Source organism: Rattus rattus, chromosome 3 (assembly GCF_011064425.1).
Source record: "Rattus rattus isolate New Zealand chromosome 3, Rrattus_CSIRO_v1, whole genome shotgun sequence".
Lineage (NCBI taxonomy): Eukaryota > Metazoa > Chordata > Mammalia > Rodentia > Muridae > Rattus > Rattus rattus.
Window position 1 is genome coordinate 6,352,531 of NC_046156.1, and position 22,583 is coordinate 6,375,113.

A 22,583-nucleotide genomic window follows, 5' to 3' on the forward strand; every position below is an offset into this window, starting at 1 on the left:
AATCACCCAAAGATATTGGTGTATGAAAACCTGTCCCAAGTGACACGGGTTCTCTAGGGCATATGTCCTAATCTTCCTACAAAGTTCCTCAGTTCCTCTATCTTGAGACCATGAATTCAAATATATGTACCTATGGGACACATTATCATTCGAGTCATCGCACTGTTAGAAGGCACTATACACGATACTGGAGGAGAAACATTATCAAAAATCACACATAGCTATACATCGTGTGAGCTACAATAGTGGCCTTACTGCAAGGAAGGCACAAGTGTAATAATGGCCCAAATATTATGGTAATAATCAACCACTTTAAATTGAATTTAAGATCCCCTCCATAAATTGAAATCCATACCTGACCCTGAAAGCGAAGAACCTCAGATTATATAGGTCATGGGCCCTAGGGGAAAACCTAATATTATGACTCTGCTAAATAAATATAGCAATAAAATGACTCAGAATGACGTATTGCTATACCCACAGAAAAGTGCTTCTTTCAACCCTCATTGGACAAGCTTCCTCTTACATTAGATAATAAAGAGGGAGACCTACAATTAGACAACATGCAGAGTGTAAGACACTTTGGAACACTCTGCCATAACTAGGACATCTTTATCACATCTTTCCTGCAAAGGGTGTTCTCTGCTGTCTTAGGTCAATAGAAGAATTTAGAGGTACAGCCTTCCTATGATGACTCCTTAACATTGAAGTTCTCCGTTATGAAATTGGTATTATGGAGTAATATTCATTTGTTATAGTGAAGAGCCCAGCAGGGATCTGCAGGTTATAGTGCACATCTCACAACAGGGTCCACACTTGTATACTATGTGGTGTGTGTTCAGTACAGATCAAAGAGCTGACTTTTGGATCATATATATGCTTTATCTCGCCGTGAACTGCTTGTCTTTAAAAACACTAGTTTGTGTTTCCATCAGCAACAAGCTGAAGCGTTATTCTTTCACATTCTTACTAGTTTTTTGGTGTACTGGTATCTTAAATTATGGCCAGTCTGATAGCTGTATAGGGGTACCTCAGATTTTGAATTTGAAATTCCTACAAATGTCTGATATTGAACATCTTTCTATTTGTTGCTTTGCCGTCTGAGTGTGTCCTCCAATGAGGTATTCTTCAATCTTCTGACTGTATTTTGGCTGGCCATTTGCTTACTGTTGAGTTTGAGTGTCTTGTATTATTTTGGATGTTGGTATTTCACCAATTATGTGTTTTACAATGTATTCTCCAGGGGAGCCACATGACTTGTTATTGTTTATACAATCAGCATCCATCCATATACGGCATCAGGAGTCCATCTCTCTAAGTGACGTGCTTCACTGCATCAGTACACAAACAATATGTAAGACGTGTAGTTTCATATGGCCACATCACTGTATATGAAGCTTTTATCTCAAACTATTCATCATGCTAATTATTCCATCTTATTTACTTTAAAACAACTTTTTAGACAATGCAACATACTCATTCAAACAGCTTTGCCTCTCTTCTTTTGTCAAAGTTCATTGGGTCTATTTTGTGCCGTCAATATTCTCATGGGTGGGGCCACCTACCAAAGCATGGTTTACCTATCAGAGATGCCACAGCCTTAAAGAAAACTGACTCAGCCTCTCCCAGCAGCTATGAATGATCTAGAGTCCCTCAGGTAGAACTAGGCCTTGGATAAGCTATAAAGACTGACCTGGTAAGGTACACCTAATGGCGCACTAGTGAAAAGAATTTCACAGGGGTAATCAACAACTTTCTGATTTGAATTTAAGGATTTAAGTCACCCTCCATAACATAGAGCCCATATCTGGCACTGTTGTTAGAAGCAAGAACCTGTGGCCAGACAGATCATAAAGCTCTAGAGGGGAACCTACTATTAATTTGCTGACAGACATAGCACTAAGCTAACTCCCAACGATCTATTGCTAGACCCATAGATTAGTGCACCACTCAGCCCTCATCAGAAGGGTTTCTTTTTGCAACATGTAGCTAACAACACAGAGACTCACAACTGGTCAATGTGTAGAGAGTACAACTATGTAATGCTCAAATTCTGAAACTGATATATTACACCCTCTCCTCCCAAGGCTCAGGGTAGGGATCTTTGGAGAAGGGATGTGCCAGAGGAGGTGGAAACTGTTTTCTGGACACAGCAGGGCAGCTGCAGTCATGAACTCACAGCAGCTGTAACAGAACCCGAGGCCTGCACAAGTTCAAGACAGGGCACACTTCAGCACGGAATGGAAGGGTGGGCGTGAAATACTATATGATACATTTAAATTTGGTCACATTGTTGTTTTCCACTTCCACAAGAATGTGCGGTACTCAGATATGTGGGCCTTTTTTACCTTTATTGTTCCCCTTGGATCCCAACCTAGCACTGTAACTGAAAATAAATTACATCTGCATTCTGACAATTCACAAATTTTTCTATCCAGACCCATCTTACTCTCCAGAACCACATACATGATGCACACAAACACACAATTTATGCTATATTTGCACATGTTTTGTTCTACATATCCAGTATTATTACAGGGTTTCTCTTATGACTTACTATGCTTCTCCATGCATACCTTCCCTCAGCTCATTTAAAGGCCCTGTCATCCACTTTCAGGCATCTTTTAGTAACTTCTCACGATCCACACTCATGTAGTGGACAGATGTTGCTGGTCTTCCTTTTAAAGTGTTTCTAGAATCTAAGCAATTTCTTCCCACCTCCCATTATTATCTTTTAAATTCCCACTGAATCTCTCCTGGTTGTGCTACTGTAGTAAGCTCCAAATAAACCTCTCTGCTTATATTCTTGCCCTACCCACTGACACACTTCAGTGTGTCCTCTTTAAACATAATGCAGGTCACCAAAATCTGGGATGACTCCAGTTCACTCAAGAATATAAATCACAAACTCTGACTTCTATCGTTGTTACTCTCAGGCTTCTATCGTTGTTACTCTCCTCCCCACAAACTTGTTCACTTTAAATACAGAATTAAATGCTGAGGTCAAGACTTTAAATGTACAACTAAGCTTACTCAGAAACTTAAGTTCAGAGGGAGCTGCTATTCAGAATTCTGAGTTAGATTCTAATGAAGAGAAACTTCTCAAGTCAAATTGTAGGGGTAAGGTTTCTGGGTTTCAGACTGAAATGTCTTCCTTAAATGTTGTTACTCTCTATGTCCTGTGTGTAAGATTAAAAGAGATTAACCTGTAGTACCCATATGAACTACGAGCTCTATGAGAGAAAGACATAACCAGCCAACCAGCCAACCAGCCAAAAGTATGTTCATTCAATAAGAGGCTCTTCCCAATCTCTGGCAAATCTCCTAGAAGCAAGTGAACACAACTGAGTGTGCCATTGCTGCCTAAAGGCGCTACTTCAGGACTGAGCCTGGGAAGATGGCCAACTGAAGGGCACAGGGTGGTCTGGCCCACCAGAAACATCCCACAAGGCCGAGCCTGTGGTTCAGGGACCTGGTCTCCCTGGGAGGCTTCTGACAGGAATAGGAGTTCGGTGAGGGCAGGTCACCTCAGCATCTGGGTGGTAGATCCACTATCGTGGGAGGGTTGGTCTCCTCTGGCGCAGACGGGCTGTCAGACGTGGTAAAGCGGGAACCCACTGCTCCCGCGCAGCCCGGCACCTCTAGGTGCCCGCCCATCTGCCCCACAGAGCGTTGCCTAGGAAACGCCTCTTGCGCACGCTCACGCCATCCTAGCTTTCCAGGTCTCAAGGCGCTTCCAGAGCCGCAGTGACGTGGCATGCACAGCGGAGGCGGGCGCGTGCGCGGTTTCGGAGTGCGCATGCGTGCTAAGTGGGCTCCCGGAAGTCGGCCATGGAGACTCTCCGGGAAGCCACCCTGCGGAAACTGCGCAGATTTTCGGAGCTGAGAGGTATCGCGGCGGAACTGAGTTCTCTGCTCCCTTGCACGGAGGGCTCCTTCGCAAGGACCCCGCGCCGCTTCCTGTTCGCTTCCTCTTCCTGTCCAGCCAGGCTTTCCCTTCTACCCCTCTGGCTTTCTGCGAGCCTAAATGTAGATGTGAGGAAGGAACAGGCAGAAAATTACTAACGGAAAGTAACACACCGCCTAACTCAGTGGTAGAAGTCAGTTTACCTTGTTTCTTCCCCTTTCCCAAGCCTTTGCGTGATTCCTGTTTATTCCTATGTAAGCTCTGTACGAAGGCGATCATGGCTTATTAAAATTGCTAATGTAAGTTTGGCCTTTAAAGAAAAAACAGACAGGTACTTGTCCTTCTCTGAACAGCTGTCTGGCAAAATTGTTATGTCTGACTTCCTAAAATGTAGGGGTTTACATTTGGATACCAGAATGATTGGAATTATTAAACCCTAGCTGACCTATCTGTCTCAGTCTATGACTCTTTGCCATCTCCTTCCTTCTTTCCCTCCCTCTCTCTCTTTTCCTCCTTCCTTACCCCGTCCTCCTCCCTCCCTTTCTCTCCCCATTCCTTCCTCCCTGCCTCTCCTTCCCCTCCCTCTCATTCTCTCTCATTTTGTTAAAACCCTATCTATATTTTTGATAGTAAAAAAGAGGGTTCCGTTCCACTGCTTCCTTAAAGTGCAATTTGTCATTTAAAGAGTTCATTGGGAAGTTTAATCCTGGGCTTTGTGTAGTATTTTGATTGTGTTTATCAGTTTAGTTTGATTATCATAAGTTAATACAAATATTAAAAGCTAGGACTGGTGTTGCAAGCCTGTATGGTCATCTACTTGGGAGGCCCAGTCAGCAAGAAAGAGGTTCAGAACCTATATGGATTACACAGACAAATAGATGATGATGAAGGAGGAGGAGGAGGAGGAGGTAGATAGATAGATAGACAGACAGACAGACAAACAGATAGACAGTTCAGGGCCAGTCTGTCAATTAGTGTAAGGGTCCATAATTCACTGAAGAATGATTCACCAAAGAATGGTACCCCAGACTCAAATAGTATGCAAACGCAAAGAGTGTTTTATTCTGCAGAAGTCAAGTATGCTGGGGTCTCCCATTACCAAGATAGAGAGACCCTGAAGTGAGCTTTCAGGCCCTATTTAAAGCACATTAGAGGAGTTCTGGGGTAGGTGGGGTTTGTCTTATTCTGTCTCTAGTCTAGTGCAGAGGTGAGAAGTGGGGAAAGTACAGGACAGGAGTTCAATCTGTGACTGACTGTGAACCGTCAATTGTCTCAACCTGAACAGTAATACAACACTAGATTAATTAATTAATTAGACAAATAAAGGACTGTGAATATAGCTTAGTGATAGAGCACTTCCCTGGCATGCGGGGAGCTCTGCCGTGGTTAGTTCCCAGTTCTATAGATAGATAGATAGATAGATAGATAGATAGATAGATAGATAGATAGATAGATAGATAGGTGGATGAATGGATAGATAGATGATAGATAGATAGATAGATAATTCCCTATAGCTCTATAGATAGATAGTTCCCAGCTCTATAGATAGACAGACAGATGATAGATAGATGATAGATAATAAAAAAGAAAAAATTATAAGCAACAATAACAAAAGACCACATTCCTAAATGATAAGCATAGAAGGAGTGGATCCTTGAGTTGAAATTTTTCAGCCAGGGACATTAAGGGCCTTGATTCACAAAATCTATCTTTTTTTTTTTTGCTGATGGTGGTGGCAGTGGTTGGTTGGTTGGTTAATTGTATCCCCTTATTTTCGGGAGATGGTAGTGATTATCCTTTTGTCTGCTTCTCTCTTTTTTTTTTTTTTTTTAAAGATTTATTCATTTATTATATATAAATACACTGTAGCTGTCTCACACCAGAAGAGGGCATCGGATCTCTTTACAGATGGTTGTGAGCCACCATGTGGTTGCTGGGAATTGAACTCAGGACCTCTGGAAGAGCAGTCGGGGCTCTTAACCGCTGAGCCATCTCTCCAGCCCCTTGTCTGCTTCTCTTTTGAAATAGGCAAGCTGGTAAGCTGGTAAAGGAAATTTTCTTGCTATTTTTCCGACAGGCAAACCTGTGGCAGCTGGAGAATTCTGGGATGTGGTTGCGATAACAGCAGCCGACGAAAAGCAGGAGCTCGCTTACAAGCAGCAGTTGTCAGAGAAGCTGAGAAGAAAGGAACTGCCCCTCGGAGTTCAATACCATGTTTTTCCTGATCCTGCTGGGACCAAAATTGGTATACATTTCAAGGGTTCTGAGCAAAATATAATAATTGAATGATAAATTTTCTTTGTTTATCGTTTATAAAACTTTATCTCCACACATGGCCTTTAAAAACTTTAAAATCTGAAAATTAACTCTTAAAAACATAAAAGTCCAAACATAGGTTCTGAGCCACTGTGACTTACAGGGAAACTTGTCCAGAAAGTTATTTAAAAGAATTCTTTTTCCTCCAGTACAATTCACACTGGAATTTGCTGGAGGTTCTCTTAAGGTCTTTACCAAAATAGTCATTTCATGAAGTAGTTAGGTGAAGAAAACAAATCAGGAAACTGATGTATATACTTGGCCTCTTAGGACCAAATTACAGGATACAGACACACCAGGACCAGTAATTTAAAATACCTTAAAATATTTACTTAAACCCTGGTAAATTCAACTTTCTCATCATTGCAAAAAAGTCAATTATATTTCACCTTTGATTCCTTAAGGAGAGAACTGCAAATGTTTCTCCTACTGTTTTATTGTTAATCATTAAAAGAAGGCCAACATTCATCTTTTATTTACTTATTTAATTGCTATGTTTAGATTGTAAATAGTATGATTTTATAAAAATTTATCCCTAAAATTGTGGCTCATGTGATAAGGAAAGGTCAAGCCTCTTCTAGGAACAGGATACGTGTACACAGCACTGACATTGTTATGATTTTCCACTGTTCATTTCATCGTCACAGGAAGAAGGCCAGCACCCATATGTCGTCTCCTCTATAGAGAATTAGGTATACAGTAGGTTAGCAGTACTTAACATATTTTGTACAACCAGGTTCTTACATTTAAAAAACTCCCAACTAGTGTGTCAGGTGTGTGGTGTGGAAGAGCCCATTAGGCACGTTGCGTGCTGACCATTGGGTATCAGTGACCAGTCTGCAGTCACAGACCTTATCACTTCATGACATTGAGACACTATGAGCTTTACTCACTATGTTGCCTGACTAGCTGTTCATTTCCTTATTTACTGTAACTGATCAATTCTTCTTCCAATAACTTTTCAGTCTGCCTACCTCCTATTGACAAAATTCACATCTTCAAAATAGTAACCTTAATTATATCAAAATTCTCATAATTTTGTCTGAAGCAAAGTATGCTTTTGAATTGTTTTTAAGGAAATGGAGGATCAACACTTTGTTCCCTTCAGTGTCTGGAAAGCCTCTATGGAGATAAATGGAATTCTTTCAAGGTCCTGTTAATTCACTCCGGTAATTTACTGTTTACTTATTTACATTTGCCCTTGAGCTTTCTACCGTTGACACCTTTGTATCCCTTGCAACGATTTCCCTTTTATTTTGTCTTGAAATTCACTGATGGTATTTTACTTGGGATATAAATACTCATTTTTTTCTTTTGTTATGTGCAGTTTGTAAATAGTAGGATTTTCACAAAATTTATGTTTAACATGGATTATTTATATCATCAACCTTCATGGATGTCTTTTCATTTCGATTTGTTTTACAAATAGAAAATTATTTTTACAAAACTCATGAAAATGTGAGCATTTCTTAGGAGCCTTGAGAGGACTTTCGTTGTGGAAGAAAATGGATGGGGATGATGGTGGTAGTGGTGGTGGTGATGAAGATGGTGATGACGATTACACTTTTGTCAAAATTTCTGCCTTGCATTTTCATCTGATTATTGACAGAAAAAAAGCTACAATGCTTAGTAGTTTTAAAAATGAAAGAAAAGGTGACAAAAATATGTGAAAGCATGTAGAGCATCTCAAGTGAGAAAAGTCAGAAGGACAGTATCAGAAGTGTAAGTTTAATACCTATAACTGTATGAAATCTTGGTTGCATAGAAACTTCTGCAGTTCATCTTTATATTCCAGGGAGCTGGTGAGAATTTTCCAAGGCTCAGCTTTAGCCCAGGACTTATAATTTAAAGTGTTCATATTCACAGCTTTAAAGATGCTTCCTTTAGATACATACACAGCAATATGCAACATTTGTCTCTGTACAAATGACATGAACAAAAGACATCTAAGTCCTGCTTTCAAGAAAAATTAAGAATATAGAGCAATTCACTGTCTTGTAGAATCAAGGATTTATTATCAGTTTAGTAAAATTAGTTAGACTTAGAAAATAAATAGCAACACATAGAGTGGGCCCTCTGAATCCTGGCATTCCGTCCATCCCTTCAGATTCAGGCAACCAAGGACAGAAGTATTTGAGAGGAAATAAAAATGTCTCTATACCAAGCACATAGCCTTTTTATAATTCCTGAATATTTCTGCATAACCACTGTTTATATAAACATTACATTGTATTAGATTGTATAAATATATTTTCCAGTAAGGCAGTGTGAGCTACATGTAAATGCAGTGCCTCTTCAGGGCAGGGAGGTCAGTGCCCTCAGACTTTGGTGTTGCCTACAATTGTGAACCAGTCTCTGTGGATGGGAGGAATAATTGAAGATAATTCTTTCAGTGAAAACTTTACTATTGCCTGGTCTTTGGAAAAAGGAAACAATGAAAATTATTTTCTCTCTTATATCTTGCATAATATATTTGTACAAAAGTGCTTTAAGTGTGTTCCTTCTTTCCTGGTGCCCCGCAGGACTTTAGTAATCCACAGGTGGTGACCGAAGCATGCTACTACCAGCATGAAGCAAGCTAGAGCAGACATTACACACGTCTCTCTACACTAAAAGGACTTAGGACAGTTACTGTGTTTGAGAGAGCATGTTTCAGGAATCAGGACATTATGATGTTCAATTTTTGAAGGGAAAAGCCAATTTAAATGAAAAAGTGATATAAATTTTAAAAAGTGTACTGAAGTAAATTTGCCTTTACTTTCTTTAAGTGTGCTTTGTATGTTGAGACAGTACCTCATGAAGTGGATGTGGAACAGAGAGGTAGACTTTGAAACTGTTAGACTGCTCTCCCTGCTCTCTCACACCTTTCCTATGCAGTACATCCCTCATACATGACTTAAGCATGTTTGGAGTACACTGTTAGAAGTGTACATGAGGGGATGGGGATTTAGCTCAGTGGTAGAGCGCTTGCCTAGCAAGCGCAAGGCCTTGGGTTCGGTCCCCAGCTCCGGAAAAAAAAAAAAAAGAAGAAAAAAGAAAAAAAAAAAAAAAAAAAAGAAGTGTACATGAAAGAGCAGTATTAAAGATGGCCCTTTGGAAGTTAGACAATGGATTCTGAACACTCGCTAGCCAGGCTCTGGGTGTCTTCAATTCATTTGCTGACCTAGGGTCTTTAAAATTGTATTACATCAGATTGCTGTAAGGGAAACGGTTTTTGATTTTTTAAAGTCTAGACTTAATTATTCTACCCTGAATTTTGATTAGCTACTTAGTATTAAATATCTTCAGATATTGTAACTGGTGCTACCAGATTTTGAAAGTCTATCAAAGAACATATTTTTAAATACTTTACAATTTTTATAGGTGGCTACAGTCAACGCCTTCCCAATGCAAGTGCTTTAGGAAAGATCTTCACAGCCTTACCACTTGGTGAACCCATCTATCAGATGTTGGAGTTAAAACTAGCCATGTACGTGGATTTCCCCTCACACATGAAGCCTGGAGTCTTGGTCACCTGTGCAGATGACATTGAACTGTACAGTGTTGGGGACTGTGAGTACATTGCCTTTGACCAGCCTGGCTTTACTGCCTTAGCCCATCCTTCCAGTCTGGCTGTAGGCACCACACACGGAGTATTTGTCTTGCACTCTGCCAGTTCCTTACAACATGGTGACCTTGAGTACAGACAATGCCACCGTTTCCTCCACAAGCCCACCATTGAAAACATGCATCAGTTTAATGCTGTGCAAAGACGAGGAAGCTTTACTCAACAGGACTTCCCTGGAGGTGACACCGCGTGTCTTCCATTGCACACTGAGTATGTCTACACAGATAGCCTGTTTTACATGGACCACAAATCGGCCAAAAAGTTACTTGATTTCTATAAAAGTGTAGACCAACTGAACTGTGAAATAGATGCCTATGGTGACTTTCTGCAGGCACTGGGGCCTGGAGCAACTGCAGAGTATACCAGGAACACATCACATGTCACTAAAGAAGACTCCCAGTTGTTGGACATGAGGCAGAAAATATTCCACCTCCTCAAGGGGACACCACTGAATGTTGTTGTTCTTAATAACTCCAGATTTTATCACATTGGAACAACACAAGAATATCTGCTTCATTTCACGTCTGATAGTACCTTAAAGTCAGAGCTAGGCTTACAGTCCATAGCTTTCAGTGTCTCTCCAAGTGTCCCTGAATCCTCCAATGAAACAGCCTGTATCATTCACAGTATACTGGATTCAGGATGCTGTGTGGCCCCTGGCTCAGCTGTAGAGTATTCCAGACTGGGGCCTGAGGTGTCCATTGGGGAAAACTGCATTGTCAGCAGCTCTGTCCTAGCAAACACGGCTGTGCCAGCGTATTCTTTTGTGTGTTCTCTAAGTGTGAGGACAAATGGACTCTTGGAATATTCTACCATGGTGTTTAGTGTGCAGGACAACTTGAAAGACAGTGTTAAAACCCTGGAAGATATAAAGGCACTTCAGTTCTTTGGAGTCGGTTTCTTGTCTTGTTTAGACATCTGGAACCTTAAAGCTACAGAGAAACTGTTCTCCGGAAGTAAGGGGAACCTGAGTCTGTGGACTGCACGGATTTTCCCTGTCTGTCCTTCTCTGAGTGAGGCGGTTACAGCATCCCTTGGGATGTTAAGTGCTGTAAGGAGCCATTCGCCATTCAGCCTAAGCAACTTTAAGCTGATGTCCATCCAGGAAATGCTTGTCTACAAAGATGTACAAGACATGCTAGCTTATAGGGAGCAAATTTTTCTAGAAATTAGTTCAAATAAAAAACAATCTGATTTAGAGAAATCTTAAATTGAACATATTTTGTCTGTAAACAAAATTGAAAATGCAGATATTTTTCTATAGACCTCTGACTTTTTGTTTAGTAAATCAATATAATAAAAGTTATATTAATAATAAGTGTTGTAGCTTGGTAATGAATGAGGTATGGCTGAGCACTTCAGCTGGAAGGACATTCTGGGACTAAAGTCAGGAAAGCGATGCTGTTTCAGATGTTTGCATCATCTTAATTTTGCTTTTTGGGTAAAGGTCCATTTACAGGCACTGTTTGGTTCACAAAATAAATACTCCTGATCTATGGGATGATTTTCTAAACATACCTTTAAAGTTTTCCTATCTTCTTTTGGAATTTGGACCAATAAAGTTCTAGGTGATATTGATGATTATATTACTTTACTTCTCACAGTGAGACAACATCTAACAATACATTGTTAGAAATTCCTAAAAGAAATATCATTATTTGAGGTTTTCTTTCAAGATTTTGTTCTAGTTTTATGTGTACGAGTGCTTTACTTGCATGTATGTTTGTGCACCACGTGCTTGCTCTGCCCATAGAAGCTAAAACAGCTGTTCTCAACCTGTGGGTGGTGACCTTTTTGGGGATGAAACAATCTTTTGAGGGGTAGCCTAAGACCACTGGAAAATAAAATATTCGCATTGCGATTTATAACAGAAAAATTACAGTTAAGAAGTAGCAACAAAAGTAATTTTACAGTTTGGGTCACCACAGCCTTAGGAACTGTTTTTAAAGGATGGCAGCATCAGGAAGGTTGAGAACCACTGGTCTAGAAGAAGGCATTGGATCTGTTGGAATCAGTTATAGATGGTTACAACCTCCATATTGTTTAGTCTGCAAGTCAACTTTAGTCCTATGAAAGTGCTGTAAAATGATGTTTGTGCCTCACTGATCTTGCCAAAATGAGATTAAAATGTACGTATGTGTTATTCTTATACACTTGAACATGGGGTGCCATATTTTATAAACTACATCACTGATCTATTACACTGGAAAATACATACACACAGTATGCAGTTGTCTGCTCAGGAGGTGGTAGGAATAGTTGAGAGCCAGTGCTCACTCAGCATGGACATTACTTTATCCTCTCCTAATTAATCCTTCAACAAATCTCTTAACAATGAGCATTTGCCTTACATCATTTTGTGTCCATAGTGGTAGTGATGCTGTGGACAAGCAATTGGCCCAAAGACAGGAAATTCCAATAGGAAATCTGAGGTAATACTCAGATCATAACAGGTAGAATTCCTGGTTATATGCATCTATTTTGAAATAAACACATTAGTGGAATGTCTTTAGGTTGAACTTGAATCGAGGCGAGACTTATACTTAAGGAAACTGTAATATCTATTGTGACATATTACTTATATGTAAGTTTTCATAAAAATATATGATAAACAAGATATCTATCAAACCCCTCTTTATTATTTATAATGAATATGTATTTAACCTTTTGAGGTTCTAGACAATAAAGCAAAGTATACATGATGATATTTGACAGTGATTGATTTACTTACAGGGATTTCAAAGGATGTTGAATGCTATTAAATGTTCAAAACTAAAGTCCCATCAAGTATTAGAATTATGATTGCATGTTCCAAAAAAATCTATTATTAATAAAGAATACCATCACTTCCTTGCATACTTGAATTTTTCTATTATTATAGATTTCTTACAGGTGCATTTAGATAAAATATGTATCATTTCTCTGTGCATATATACATAAAGGAACAAATAACATACAATGTACACATATAATCAAAACATTTCACCATTTTAGAGTCCAGCTCCTACGCTCCTGAAGTACTCAGAAGTCAACTTATATTTGTTGGTAAATACCTGTTATGTGAGTACCATTGTGACTTCAAAGGTATTGACAAGGCTGCAGTTTACACATTTTTTATTCTTTAGAAATTCTTATATGTATACAACGAATATAATCGTGTCTATCCTGCATCCCCCAACTTTCCCATCCACATACCCTTAACATATGTCCCTTCCAGTTTTATGTCTTTTTGCTTTAATAAACTACTAAATCCAGTTAGTGCTTCTCATGTATACATGGGTATGGGGGTCATCCACTGGAACACGTCTATCAGTGGTCACATTCTCAAAAAAGAATAATTCTCATTCCTCTAGAAACTGTTCACTCCAATTTACTCCCTAAAAAATAATGGGTCCTAAACATTGTCTATGTTCTCTGAGAGAGTCTTTCCCATCCTTCTGCTCTTACATTTCCCTCAGACCCTTCATAGCCTCTTCTGAGCCTTGCTGGGAAGGCGTTGGTATACATGTGCGATTTAGACATGAGTACTTGTTCTTTTGTTTTCAGCCCCTTGATCAGAGATATACATCTCCTTCCTGCTCTCAGTGTGACACCAAAGCATTAAATTCTGTTTTTCCTCACATTGGTCTGTATACATGAAAATTTCTGATTGTGTACTTCTGTGTAATAAAAAGACAAGCTATCACAGTCTGGTTGGAAAGCACCAGTTCTGCTCCTGGCACAGTTACCTTTTATCTACATGTGCAAAAATAAACAAAACTTAGCATGTGGCCAATTTGGCAGTAGTTTGGCTGACCACCATTTTGAGCCAGGGAAGATTTTAAGGTAAATGAATAATAAAATCTGCAGATTCCACACTGCATTGATATTGTAAAATTACGGTCAAAGGAGGATACTTGTGAAGAATAACTAGCACCATCCAGGTACAGGGTCCTGGTGATACCCAGGCCTAAAGATGTCAGTCAAAAGGCACCATCGCCCATGCAGTGCCTAACACTGTTTCCTTTGGGCTGTTTGGGTCAGTGGTCTATGGTTTGAAAGTTGCCAGGTGCAATGATCTCTAAATCATTCAACATGAATATTGCCATACAGACAGCACCTTGCCAATTGCAGTAGCCTGCTGTAGTCCTGTTCATGTCTTTCTTGGCCATGTGTGCTGTGGTAATTCAACTGTGATTTTGTGTAGTTCTGAGGCAATCTAATTTCATGTTTGTTTGTTTATTTTTAAATAAGTAAGGAAGTCTGGCTTGTGCTGCTCCTGTTATGTAGTGTTGGACCATCTGCTAGAAAACACCCTAGGATCTGTGCTCTTCTGTACTCTCAGACGCTGTGTTCCTGACCTGCTTGTTGGATCTCCAGGTGCCCTCAAAGCTTTCAGAATCTTCACTCATACCTTAGTAGCACATGTACAAAATGTATTGTTCAACAGCTTCCACTCTAAAATGTGTGAGTGGTCCTGGTTAACTTGAATGTATCATTCTCTTGCCCAGAAAATAATTAAAGCATTTACATCTTGAGGCAAAAATCTTTCAGAACACAGCTAGGTTGACTCAACTGCTCATTCCATTGACTATTTGAGGAATGCTGTGCAGCTCAATGAAGTTTTACATGACTTGTTTTCTTCCTATTGCTTGTTGCATTGGGGTTTGGAAAAGTAAATTATAGCCACAAATATGCTGTTTTTCAGAGGGGTTTCAAAGTAGCTTTAGTAAAGCTTCAAAAACTACAAAATATGATTGTGTTTACTAATGACCTGACTACAAATTCTAATACACTGCCTTATTTGGAAAATCATGTATTAAAATTTTTCTAATTGCACATATCTAGAATCAACTTTATTAAAGTTTAAGAAGAAATTATGATTGGTTAAAGTTGGGCAAACTTCTAATAAACTCAAACCTAATTCAATGAAGAGCTTTTAACAGAAGCTGCCCTCTGAAGAAGGAGGTAGAAAAATAGCTTTAATGACCTTTTACAACTAGTGCCTAACACACACACGCACACACATGCGCACACACATGCACACACACGCACACACATGCACACACACACACACACACACATACACACACACAGTATACCATGAGTTCGACAAAAGAAGTACCAATTTGTGAAGAGTTTAAATGCTTCTTATTCTATCTCTAGACTGCACCAGTTCTGTGACATGCTATACAAACCTGAGGACTTGAGTTTGATCCTCTGAACCAATGGCAGAAGAAGAGAATTGATCCCAACAAGTTATCCTCTGACTTTTACACATGCTGTAGCACACATATAACCTCAAACACCACACATGTACACACACACACACACACACACACACACACACACACACACCAACCACTAATAATCAGTAATAAAATGGACCATGCCATTTCCTCAGGATATATTCATTTGTGTATTTTTTTTTCCAAATTTTTGAAGTTGTCTACTAACTAACAGATCTAATACCAAATTTTAGATTTAGATAAGCACTTGTCTGTACCGTCGCCCATCCCCACTAGAAAAATTGTCTTCTGTATAATACGAATTCCAATGAGCTTTTCAATGTATATAAGTGAGCCAAACATCCACAGAATTGATCAAGGCAAATTCCAAGGCTTCATCCATGACTAGCATACATTATTTCAGCTGTTTCACATAGTTCTTCAGGCAGTCTACTCTCTAGAAATCACAAACTCTGACCACTTTTCTCTATTACTGAGCTGTAATCATTACCAAATCTAATTATACAGACCTTTTTATAAGTAGCATGATCCCTTCAACACAGTAATAATAAACTTACTGACCTTTTATAATTGTGCATGAAGACAAAGTTATAGAGATTACAAAAGTAAATATTTTAAAACATGGACATTGAGTTGTATTGAATACTGAGAAGAAAAAGTCTGACTTTCCTGGTTTGATCTGCCTTTAACGCTACTTATCTCTGTTAAAGAGTGCCTTTAAGGATGGGAGTCTTATCAGTGGTTTTTTTTGTTATAAACATGTGCCTGGTGATGGTCTGAAACCTCTTCCCCATGTACATTGTGTGTGTGTATGTCTGTGTGTGGGGTGTGTGTGTGTGTGTGTGTGTGTGTGTGTGTGTGTGTGTGTGTTTGCAGACAGTATAACCATATGCTAGCTAGAACTTTGTTAGTGTTAGGACCTAGGTTAAATATTAAGGCCTATGTAAAATGTTAAGGCCTAGGAAACAGTTACCTGGCTAGCCTTCCAGGAAACTTTCTCATATGTTTCTGCTGATACTAGGAAACTTTCTAATGCCAAGACTGTTTATATATTCTGTTATGTGCTGTGCCTTTGGAGACCAATCATGATAGAAATCAGTAGAACTGTTTTATATAGTTACCCACAATAAGTTTGGACATAAACTAACTACCCACCAGCACTTTCTGCACCTGGGTATAAACTTTTATGGTATAGGCTGCCCCCTGGGATGGATCCCAACATAAAAGAGATAACTGTGCCAATATAAGAAACTATCTGGAATATCGAGTGAACTTTAAGTTTCCAAGACCTCCCTGGGAACTGACATCCAATTTGGCAGAAAGAGACATGTATGTGGGTAACTGACATCCTGGTTGGCTAGTTATGACATGAATGTTAGACAAGATCCATTTAGGTAGACGATTTAGGACACGCATATTAAACAAGGCAAGTCCCCTGCCATAGTTGACTACCCTAAACAATAGGAGCTAGATAAGTGTACTACAAAGAAAAGACATGTTCCTAGGAAAATCCCTCTATCCTTAAATCTTGATTGGTGGAATAACTTGGTACAAATGTTTGTGGATTCAGGGCTTAAAAGTCCTATAGGACTCAGGATCATGGCTCAGTTCCCTAATCTGGACCCTGGCCCTGGTCAATTAGTCCTGGGGCATTTGCTCAATAAACTATCCTCGTCTGACTGAAATTGGTGTTCATGTGGTTTTTGAGGCAATTTCTGGACCCCAACAGTTAGATACAAGAAATATTACCTTAGACTATACTAAATCCCAGGGATATAGAAAAATTTTAAGCCAACATTATGTCTATTCTGATCAAATCCAGAGATATAGGTCTGTGTGATCCTGCTAGAATACAGACATGCCATGTACTGTTTGACTGTAAAACCATTCCAGGGAGTTTAAGGTAGAGTAGATTGAGACCTGGAGACTCACTGGGCAAATACCTGAGACCTGACACTTCATTCCCTGCCAGATTCCTAACCTGGAACCTGTACCATGCTCCTCACATAAAAAAAAAATAACATGTTCTATGGTCACATAGGCCCAAAATAGAGTTTTCCATGCTAATGAGGTACCTGACAGTTTAGCCAATAAGCTTCCTTTCCCAGACATTCATTCCTGCAAAAGATATTTAATCACAGGGTCACCCTGAGAAGTGGGTGTGGCACATTATGCATCCATTTTCTGCCACGAATAACCAATAAACTGCTTAGAACCATGGACTATCTCATTCATCAAGCTCTGTCCCCCAATAGGCATGGGATTAGGGTAGTCAAACTACCAGTGTCCAGCCGCAGGGCAGAGTTGGACCAGCAACACACCTCTAATCCCTCTGGCTAGAATACAGACATGCCCTTAGTGTGTATTTACTTACATACTTTTAGTCCTAAACAATAATGTCTAATTGAGGGACAGACAGCCTGATGAATCAGAGAAAGACTTTACAGAATGAGTAAGAGATAGGATGTGTTCAACTCTCAAGAGAACACCCACTTTAAAGGAGCATGGAGAGAATGGAGTGGAGTTCAACTGAGTGGAATTCTGTTCAATTCTATATAGTCAGTGTAGTGCAAACAGTTGAGTTCAGTTGAGAGGAGTTCTTTGGTACAGGCAGTTGAGAGTCAGTGCAGTGAGTGCAGTGCACTGGAGTTGAGTTCATTAACAATTCCATGCAGTTAAGTGTAGGTCAGCAGAGGCAGTTGAAGCCAGAGAGTAAGAAGCAGCTAGAAGATTAGAACAAATAAGTTCGTCTGATAGCAAACAGAGCAATTCGGTGAGAAGCTAAGAGAAGCTAAACTGAATCAGTCAGCTTGGAGAGGAGCTCGAGCCAGAACAGTTAAGTTGAACCAGCCAGCCAGAGTTCAGAAAGAACTAGAAAGGGTGAGCTTATTCAGAAGTAAGTCTTGAATATGACAATTATATCTGGTGAATAAAAGTTACTTTGCCCAAGAATGTCAAGAGCTCACAAGTGTCTGGAATTCTTGGATGTATTCTCTCTCTCTCTATCTCTCTCTCTCTCTCTCTCTCTCTCTCTCTCTCTCTCCCCTCCTCCTCCCTCCCTCCTCCCCCCTCCCTCCCTCTCTCTCTCTTCTCTCTCTCTCTCTCTCTCTCTCTCTCTCTCTCTCTCACACACACACACACACATAGATGTAAACACATGTGTTAATGAATTGGTTCTTCAGGGACTTGGCAAGTGTTTCTTTCACAGTTCTGCGACTCTCCTGTTTATTGTGGAGTGTGTAAATCTGAAAGATTTTTTTTTATACCTGATATATGCCACATTCTCCTAATAAGATGAAACATCTTCACATAAATAATATTTGCAGCAGGTTGCTTAGAATAATTTGAGCTATGGAGGAAAGCAGTAAGAGAGAAAAGGATATAGACCAGCACAAACAGCACATAACTGATTGTTCACCATTCTCATTATAGAGACTATAGCCACTGGTTGCTTTTCTGTAATCCAAACCTTCTGTAATCTACACTCTTCTCCTTGACAATTTTTCTCTTTCTTCACTTAGCCAATCCCTGTAACTAAACAAGCACACATTTAATAACATCCCTTGGAAATGAAACTGTTCTGATACTAATAGATTCTCCTTTCTCTCTTACTTTAGGCCATTGATTCTCAACCCCTTTGTAGCTGCATATCAGATAGATTGCATATCAGATAATTACATTACGATTTATAACAGCAGCAAAATCACAGTCAGCAAGTAACAATGAAATAACCTTATGGTTGGTGGTCCCTGAGACAGGAGGAACTGCACTAAAGGGTCATACCATTAGAAACGCATAGACTGCTTTAGCTTATTGTCACACATCCACACTGGAAGGGATTCTCAATAGAACCAAGTGCTTTGCATTTCCATGATGCCCTTTCCCTACTTGCAGATCCCTGCTCACAGATGATGTTTAACCTGAAGTGCAAAATATGCCCCTGCGGTCATCATTTCACTGTTCCTCCCATCAGTGCTGCAAACTCTTTCTAGATAACTGGACTTGTTTACTGAAGGATGATAATCCCTCTAGAAACAGAAGGGCTGTCCTTAAGCTGAACTGAATGATTCCTATTGGTAGTAAGTATCCTGTGGAAGGAATTTTAGGCAATAAAACCAATAAGGCTTATTTTTCATCAACTATATTTAAGATATTATGGTAAGAAATGCCACAGGGCCACTGTGTCCCAAATACAAATGTTAGTGTGACTTCAGAGAGGCTACAACTTCTGAAATTGGTTCTACAGATACAGCACATTGTGTTACTTCTACACATACAGCACATAGTGTGACTTCAGAGAGACCACAACTTCTGAAATTCGTTCTACAGATACAGCACATTGCTCGTAAACTTATCTTCAATTTTGAAATTTTAAGGAATATTTTTTACTTTTCCAAACGCATAATTTAACAATAATGTTCAGTTGAATGTACAATTTCTTTGTAACAGTTCCTTCTTATGGGCAAGAATACCATTTCCTCCCTGTTCATTGTTCTTTGGCTGCACTACTGGACTAATCTCACAATTCCACAAATTGTTAATATTTTCCAATTAAATAATTTTCAAAAACCCTTTTACAACTCTTCAGCAGTCATTTCTGTGCTTCCTTTATGCTAAAGTCCCTGGAAGAGATGATCTGAACTCCCGTTCACTCTCCAGCACTATTCAGGTGCTTAGTCCTTGTGGTGGCTTGAATGAGAAGGTCGCCGATAGACTCATGTATTTGAACACTTGGTCTCCAGTTCACGCTGCTGTTTGGGGAAGTTTGGGGTGTAAATGTGTCCTTGTTGGAGGAAGTATGTCATCTGGAGGTTTGGAGGGATTAAAAGCTGACAGCCTCTCCAATACTCTCTCTGCTTCAAGCTTGTGGTTTAAAATGTGAGCGCCTTGCTTCCTGTTCCTGGCCACCATACCTGATACTTTCCATCTTGTCTTCTTATCATGGTGGACTTTTAACCTTTGGAACCATAAGTCCCAATACATTCTTCTATAAATTGTCTAGGTCATTTGTTATATTAGTAACTGAAAAGTAATTAACACAGCCCACACTTATACAACCACAGCTATTCTGAATTTCTCTGAGATTCCCAGTGCTGTCCTTGATTAGCATATAGCATATCATCATGCATATATCTCTATTGGCTTCTTCTTCTTCCTCTTGTTTTCCTCCTCCTCCCTCCCCTCCTCTCCCTCCTACTTCTCCTCTTCTCCCTCCCCTTCTCTCCCTCTTCCTCCTCCTCTCCTTCTTGTTCTTCTTCTTCTCCTCCTCCTTCGTATTTTCTCTAGCATTTATTCTCCAGGTGATTCCAGAGTAAGAAATACTACTGAATATTTCCCAAGGACATTAGTCATCCACTGAAGTCTCTAACTAGATTCCTCCTTCTCGTGTTGCCTGGTATCACAGAAAGGCAACAACCATCACCTGTACTTGGATTTATATACTCACAATCACCTTTAGAAATTGTTTTTACATACATGTGCTAACATTTTTCACATTAGTATTTATAGGTATCAATGTATAAGTCCATATTAAAATACAATCTTAGGAACCGTGAACACACACAACTGTATTTCATTTATCCCCATGGACTTCATTTATTCCCAGTAATTCCTCTCAAACAAAGTAAGGAAGCCAGCTTTATGTTTGTCCTAGATTCTGCAAGGAAATCAATGGTATTTCAAGAACTTTGTGTAGGAGTCGAATTTGTTGAAATCTGGGATAAAAAAATGTTCAGTCTCCTTATGCTATCTAGCATGGAATTCACTACATAGACCAGGCTGACCTTGAAGCTAAAGGATCTGCCTCCTGCTCTACCACAAGCAATAGAATGAAGGCTGTGCGCCATTATGCCTGGACTCCTGAAATAACTTTAATATAAGGAATATTCAAGCAATGTGTCTGGAGGACAATTTACTAAACTTTCCCCAAGAGGTTCTTGTTTTATGTAATAAATAGAAAGGTACGATGACTACAGGCCAGGATTTCTGAAAATTGTATCTGGGATATATTTGTAACTATGAGAAAACAACACAGTTCTTAAAGGGTGTGCTCAGAATTAACACCACACACAGTGTTGAGTAGGACTGCCCATAAGAGAAGAGAAGATGGAACAATAGTCCTGCTTCACAGATCACAGCGGGGAACCCTGCTACAAGACTGAAACATAGAGTTCAGAATCCATATGGCATACCACTATCGGGCACATGGGCCAGGGAGTCCCTTGTGGCTGAGGCTCTCTGTTTGGGGCTCATCTTCCTATAGCATTGCAGTGGCCAAGATCATTTTCCCTATGGAAGGATATGGGTTCCATGCAAGTGTCCATCCCGGCTTACAAAGCCCAGCCCCATTCCACCACAGTTTCATGTGGAGCTATTAAAAAATGCTTGTTCTTACAATAGGAACTGAGTCACAATAGCTTGAAATAATCATATAACACTGTCCCTGTGATAGTGGACTCGGTCTGCAATAACAGAGAAGGACTCACACTTCAGTAAATGTGTCAATCACTGACTTAGAGAAGCAATATTTTATGATACTGCCACAAATCTACACAATAATTCCTAGTTCCAGATTTCACTTTTGACTAGCTGAAAAAGCTAAAATATTCATAAATTCACATGAAGCCAGATGGCTTCCCACTAAAGATGCAATTTGAATGATCTCTTTACATTATTTATTTGAAGAAGTGCACAAAATACACCATCATCATGGTACAGACTGCTAATAAGTTTGTTGAAGAAAGGAATCAAGGAATAACAGGTGTCCAATGATAACCATATTTTAAACTGAACCTTGATTTCACAAGTATCTGTGAATTACAATAAAATCAATGTAGCTATTTCTATTAGTTCCTGAAATATTCAGAATACGAAATAATGTGTTTAAGAGAGGCAAGAGTTTAACTTTTCAATCAAGAATTTTTAATATTAAGTTTTTCATCATTAAAATTAAATTTTAATTTTTAAACAATTTTATCTGGTCTCTAAAATTTTACATGTATAACAAAAAGGAAAAAGGCATTTCTCGTTAAGTTGACAGTTTTGAAGAATGTCCACTTTTTCTTTCTCAGGCTGTAATTACACATGGAATCTGAAGCAAACAAGTGGTCCTCTCTTTGGAGGTAGTTCTGTGGATGTGTTCTGCAGAGCAGAATGAAATTTCTGTTTGCACTCACAAGGTTTTGTTCTTATGAGCATGTGTGTGTACGCATGTGAATTTGGAAGCCAGTGAACAAGTCCAGAGAACATCATGTACCTCCTGTAAGTCGGTTGTCACACCCTTAGACTGGAGCTCACTGGTAAACACCAGGATGGCTGACCAGCAGACCCCAGCGGTTCTGGTGTCTCCACCTCCCAGTGCTAAGACTCTGAGATTACAAAAGGCCTTTGCTTGAAGCTTTTATATATCAATGCTGGAGATCAGCCTTGGATGTTCGTGCATTTTAGGAGAGCACATTACCTCTTGAGCCCCATCTGCAAGTGCCCAGGAGTTTTGATATACAGCTGATGTGTCCCCTTTAGATAT

The 22,583-nt window shown here is 39.5% G+C and overlaps 2 protein-coding genes across 2 annotated transcripts in view; one reads left to right on the forward strand and one right to left on the reverse strand.

Annotated features, from left to right (window-relative positions):
* Lrriq3 (leucine rich repeats and IQ motif containing 3) overlaps positions 1 to 3,728 on the reverse strand; it is a 93,136-nt gene extending 89,408 nt beyond the window's left edge. Inside the window, exon 1 of the mRNA XM_032897117.1 lies at positions 3,528 to 3,728. The gene's annotated coding sequence lies outside the window, so the exon portion shown is untranslated. The remainder of the gene's footprint in view (positions 1 to 3,527) is intronic.
* Positions 3,729 to 3,811: 83 nt separating this feature from the next.
* Fpgt (fucose-1-phosphate guanylyltransferase) lies at positions 3,812 to 12,686 on the forward strand. Its single transcript, XM_032897121.1, has 4 exons — positions 3,812 to 3,889; positions 5,985 to 6,152; positions 7,300 to 7,392; positions 9,587 to 12,686. The coding sequence occupies exons 1-4, from the start codon at positions 3,832 to 3,834 to the stop codon at positions 11,038 to 11,040; spliced, it is 1,773 nt and encodes a 590-aa protein (XP_032753012.1). The 5' UTR covers positions 3,812 to 3,831; the 3' UTR covers positions 11,041 to 12,686.
* Positions 12,687 to 22,583: the final 9,897 nt, after the last annotated feature.